This window comes from Miscanthus floridulus, chromosome 16 (genome assembly GCF_019320115.1).
Source record: "Miscanthus floridulus cultivar M001 chromosome 16, ASM1932011v1, whole genome shotgun sequence".
NCBI classification, from domain to species: Eukaryota; Viridiplantae; Streptophyta; class Magnoliopsida; order Poales; family Poaceae; genus Miscanthus; species Miscanthus floridulus.
In genome coordinates, this window is record NC_089595.1 from 105,120,479 (window position 1) to 105,125,844 (window position 5,366).

At 50.5% G+C, this 5,366-nt stretch overlaps 1 protein-coding gene across 6 annotated transcripts; it reads right to left on the minus strand.

Annotated features, from left to right (window-relative positions):
* Positions 1–558: 558 nt before the first annotated feature.
* LOC136513087 (protein IQ-domain 26-like) lies at positions 559–3,545 on the minus strand. Of its 6 annotated transcripts, none has more exons than XM_066507083.1 (4): positions 3,527–3,545; positions 2,572–2,897; positions 1,658–1,816; positions 559–1,564 (listed from the first exon to the last, which is right to left on the minus strand). In XM_066507083.1, the coding sequence occupies exons 2-4, from the start codon at positions 2,884–2,886 to the stop codon at positions 950–952; spliced, it is 1,089 nt and encodes a 362-aa protein (XP_066363180.1). In that variant the 5' UTR covers positions 2,887–2,897; positions 3,527–3,545; the 3' UTR covers positions 559–949. The 6 variants fall into 6 exon arrangements, with proteins under 6 accessions (XP_066363180.1, XP_066363179.1, XP_066363178.1 ...); XM_066507082.1 differs by lacking the exon at positions 3,527–3,545 and adding an exon at positions 3,224–3,505; XM_066507081.1 differs by lacking the exon at positions 3,527–3,545 and adding an exon at positions 3,224–3,505 and having other exon boundaries at positions 2,572–2,900.
* Positions 3,546–5,366: the final 1,821 nt, after the last annotated feature.

Consider the following 5,366-nt stretch of genomic DNA (forward strand, 5'->3'; position numbering starts at 1 on the left):
CTTTATTGCCAAATCATAAACTAATTAGACTTAAAAGATTTGTCTCGTAATTTATGTAATTAGTTATTTTTTAGTCTACATTTAATACTATATGTGTCAAATATTTGATGGGAGAGGAAGTAAAGTTTTGGCGGAGTAAACAAGCGCTTAAGCGATCTGCGATCGATAGCGCAATGAAGTTGCGAGAAGGACGACTGTACGTACCAGACAACCACAACGTTTGTTTGTCTTTACTTCAAACAAAGGATCTGCCATTGCCAAGAACTCGTACCAATCTCCATGCCATTTATATACTAGTACGATCAGATTCCACGTAGTACTCCGTACTAGCCACAAGTGACGTCGATATCAGATTCTACGTATCAGCAGCATTGATGCTGCACCTCAAGCAATCACAAGCGCCCAGCTGCACAGGTGTAGCCGTGTAGGTGAGGCACTTTCGTCGTTGTTTTCCTTTCCATTTTTTCAAATAGTCACAAGTATTAGTATTAGAAGTGTAGGAGTAGAACACAATTTTTATTTCAGCTTGTTTGGTTAAACTTATTAGCCTCCCCTATTAGTCATGATATAGTATTTTTCTCTCGTAACAAATCAGCGAACAATACTTTTCAGACTAACTTTTCAGCGAGACCGGCCTTCTCTATGATACCATACATACATCATGTTCGCTTGTTGGTTTCAGTTTGGACTTATCAGCCAGTCAACAATATTATTCTCTCACAACGAACCAACACTGGCCAGGCTTATCAGCCCAGAAACCGACCAGCGACCAGGACGATACTCTGATACTCGAGCTCCAGAGATTAGTAGTCGTCGAACTAGCATATCATGGTATTTCACCATGATCTACACCTTGCTTGATCCTAATGATAATACTAATACTATGTACCAAACTGTTAACCTTCCTTCTCCTCCTAGACCAGTCGGGTGACTCGGTGTAAAGGCAGAATCACCAGAGCCAGTCCAGGTAGTATTCTCTGGTGACCTCGTCGCTCAGCTCCGAGCCCTCCACGCGGCTGGCCTCCGAGCTCTTGAAGCTGAAGCTGTCCAGCGCCTGCACCTGCTTCCTCGACCCACTGCGGCCTACGCTGGGCCTTACCTCGGCCGCCGGCTCTTGTTGTTGCCCCGCGTGCTCGCCCTGCTGCTGCCGCTGCCTGGGCGCGCTCTGGCACCGGGTGCGCGCCACGGACGAGGCCGTGTCCGCCATGTACCGCGGGCTGCTCCCGGCGTCCCGGTTTCGCCCCGGTTTCGCCGGAGAACCGAGGTACCCCGGGAACGCGCCGAGGCGGGGCGTGTTGTGCGTTGTCTTGGGGTGCGGAGGCTCCAGCTCTCGCTCCTGGAGGCGGCGCCACGCCGGCTTGTGGAAGTGGAGGAGCGGCGAAGCGCCTGGATGCTGGTCGCCGGCGTACCGGCTCGTGATCCGGGACGACCGGCACCGCAGCTGGCACGTGTCCATCTCCACGATCCTCGGGCTGCGATCCAAGCCGGTGTCCCCGCCGTCGGACAGCCGCCGGCGGTGCACCGCGGGCACGGCCAGTGGCTTCACGCGCGCAACGATCCGCTCCTTTGTGAACAAACAAGAGATGAAGAAAAATTAAAATTTGACTTCATCATATTTTAAAATGTGAATGGTGTTAGTGCTTATCAAAGTCCTCACTTGTTCAACGGATTTCCGAGACGACGCCGTCTTGGCCTGGAGCCTCATGAGCGCCTGCAGCCTGCGCAGCGTCATGGCGGTCTGCTTCCTCACGAGGTAGCCACGCACCAGAGCTTGCAGCTTCACGAGCGACCTGAGAGCACGGAGCGCCTTCCGAGCCTGCGGGCGTTGCAAAAAACTTCAAATTTTCACAGTCACATCGGAACGCTGCAGGTCGCATGGGAAACCGAAAAAGAATTGCGCATTAAACAGCTGGGGTGACGACTCGGTGCGTCACGCCGCGCGGTTCACGAAGCACCCTAGCAATAAACAAAAATATCGGGAGAGTTTGGAAATAATCTAATCTGAAGACTGAAGGGGATTAAACAAATGAGCAGTCGCTAACGACTCAACGGAAAGGAACAGCGCAGCAAGCGGCCATGGATTTGCAGCGGTTAGTGAAGTCAAATCTCTTGTCCAATGCAAATGCAAAAGAATCTGCGAAATTCATGCATGCCCACTTGTTCATCCGTTGATTTCTTGGAACTGAAGAACTGGACTGACAGAAAGCAAACATTTTGATCTCCTTTTGTGAATGAAACAAACAAAAAAGACTTCAATGAATCATGAACGCAAAGAAAGGCCTTGTTTAGATGCCTTTCAAATTCCAAAGTTTTTTCACTCTCTCTCCATCACATCAATTTTTAGCCATTTGTATGGAGTATTAAATATAGATAAAAAAATAATTAATTTTACAGTTTAGTTCGAAATTACGAGATAAATCTTTTGAGCCTAGTTGGTCCACGATTGGATAATATTTATCAAATAAGACGAAAGTGCTACTATTTATCGAGTTGAAATTTTTTCGCAATCTAAAGGAGGCCAAAGAAACAAACAAAGAATGGATTTCGTTTAGGGCAATACTACCAACTTACCAAGTAGCCTCTGAAGGCCTTCTGGATGACGACGGCGGCCGCCACCTCGCGCTCCTGGCCGCAGTTGCACGGCCGCACCTGCGACAGCAGCTCCCCGGCGGCGACGGCGGTCACGGAGGAGGGCCTCCGGCCGGCGTCAGCCACGCTGTTCCTCGGCTTCGCGAAGCTCCACCGCCTCTTCTCCGCCGGCGGCGGCAGGCCCAGCCCGAGACCACCGCCGGCGCACACGGCGGCATTGTGTGCCTTGCGATCCTTGTCCGCTTCCTTCTTGCTGCCGGTGAGCACCTTCTTGAGCCATCTCATCGCGCGGCCCATGGTCCTCGTAGCTGCTGCAGGAACGGATGCGTGAAAAAGAGAAGCAAGCGTTGGAAGGAACTGGTTGGGAAGCAACGAGACTACAAAAACAGAACTAGTCCTACAGCGTGGGAACTCGAGGGAGATCAGCTCGGGATTTCTTGAAAGCTACTACACTGTGCGGATGCAGAGGACCAAAAGCTAGCTGGGAGTTTTCAACCCTTGGTCGAAACAAAAGGTTGCATCTTTTGAACACAAGGATTTTGAAACAATCGTTTTGCAATCTGAAGTAGCAGGGCAGGAAACAACAGGCCGATGAGAAAACTTGAACAAGGCAAGAAAAGAAGCTTCACTTCACCGGGAGAAAAAGGGCAGGAGCCTTTACAGAGGCCTGCTGCAGTCAAGAAACACGGGGAGCGAACAAAGAGGCCAAAAGCGAAGGAAAGGTCTCGCAGAGGCCGGCAGAGTTAAATGCAGAAGTGTAGTAGCGCCAAGGGAGAAGAACGAGTTGTGTAGAGTAGTGGCAGCACAGGGAACCACAGTTGCTTAGAGGGGGCGCAGCCAGTGGCCAGTGCAGGCTTGCAGCAGGTGAGGAGGCTGGGAGGGGAAGGGAAGGGAAATGGCCAAGTGGGATGGGAACGAAAAGGGCGGTGAGGCCTACAACGTGATGCCCCCGAAGAGGAAGCCTTTTTCACGAGAACTTTTCAGCCAAGGAGTTCCAGAAAATTTTGTCAAATTTTTCAGATTCCCCGTCACATCAAATCTTTAGACGCATGCATGAAGCATTAAATATAAATAAAAAATAAAATTAATTACACAGTTTAGACGAAATTCACGAGACGAATCTTTTAAACCTAATTAGACTATGATTGGACACTAATTACCAAATAACAACGAAACGTGCTACAGTGCATTTTGCAAAATTTTTCGCCATCTAAACAGGCCCCAACCACGACCGAGACGAGCAGAGGAAACCCACTGTAGCAACCAGCAGCCAGCCGACGGGCAAAGCGGAGACAGCGGCGGCGAAACGCGTGTTCTCACGGCGCAAGCGGGGGGGGGGGGGGGGGGGGGGGGGGGGGCAGTGGCGTAGCCAGCATTTATAGTTAGGGTGGTCCATTGTTAATGTTTTAACCACTATAAATATAGCATGTCGCTACATCAGTATATAAATTACCAAATGCAATTAAGATAATGAGGACATAAGTCACTGCAACTACTTCATGTGAGGCCTGCAACTTCTTTGATGCATATTTCTGGAAAAGGGAGACGTAATCACCACTCATTTTAATGTTTCAACAAATATGCAAGAGGATTATATAATGTTTCAGTTTACCAAACCAATAATCCAATACTGCAAACTGAAATAAAATAAATTCAGTGCCACATAAAAAAATCTTCCAACAATCTAAAGCCACAGAAGTCTTGAATCTAATAAATCAGTTTTGCATACCATGTGTCTTATGTACTTTTGTTGTCCATGCCCATTGCGGATCGCCGATCACCAATCCTGGCTCCTATTGTGATTAATTGCTAGGAATGAAATTGGAGAATCTGAAAGGAAAAGGAGAATCGTGAGTACATGACTAAACGAGAGTAGGGCAGCTAGCAGCAGGCTAATTGTCTTTGGCTTAGTTGTTGAGTCTTCGTATCAGGATTGAGATGTACGTGTACCTGCATAACTGCTGCTCCGCGTTTTCCATCGTGGAGTTGCCGATGCCCGATGGCCGTGCTCGCCGTCGCCACGTCGCCTGCTCCTACGGCTGCACCGCATGCACACAGAAGAATTCGATGGGACACCGCACAGCCGCACGGAAAAGAAGGGGCGCAGTCTGATGCGATGGGCATTGGCGGAAAGGCAGAACGTAGAAGGCTGAGCGGCACACAGGCGGATTCTCCAGTCCCAACTGTACCGATGCGCCTTGGTTGGCCGGAGCGCAGGGTGGTCCGCGGCCCACAAGGACCACCCTGTAGCTCCGCCCCTGGGGGGGGGCGAGATTCTGCCTAGTTGCCTAGGAGCCCCGAGCGCAAGGCAGGCAAGGCGCGAGAGGCCAGCCGCCGGCTCCCGGCTCTCGCGCCCGGGACCGGAACAGGGCTCAAAACACGCGCGGCACGAGCGACACGAGGCGGCCCTCGGGCGGTAGGACGAACCCGCAATCATTCGCACCCCAGAAGGGTCGAGTCGACGAGGCAGCAATCGCCGTGAGCGACCGAGGGCTGGCGCGGCGCCCACCCCGGGCGCGGCTTTTGCGGCTGGCCCGGCCGCGTCCGGCCAAGAGCCCGCGCCAAGATCCGATCCGGCAATTGGCGCGTGTTTACTTCACGTCTAAATTCCCAAAAAGTGCTACAGTATCTATCACATCAAATTTTACGATACGTGTATGAAGCATTAAATGTAAACAAAAAAAACTAATTGCACAATTTGGTTAGAAATTACGAGACGAACGTTTTGAGCCTAATTAGTCCATAGTTGAACACTAATTGCCAAATAAAAATAAAAG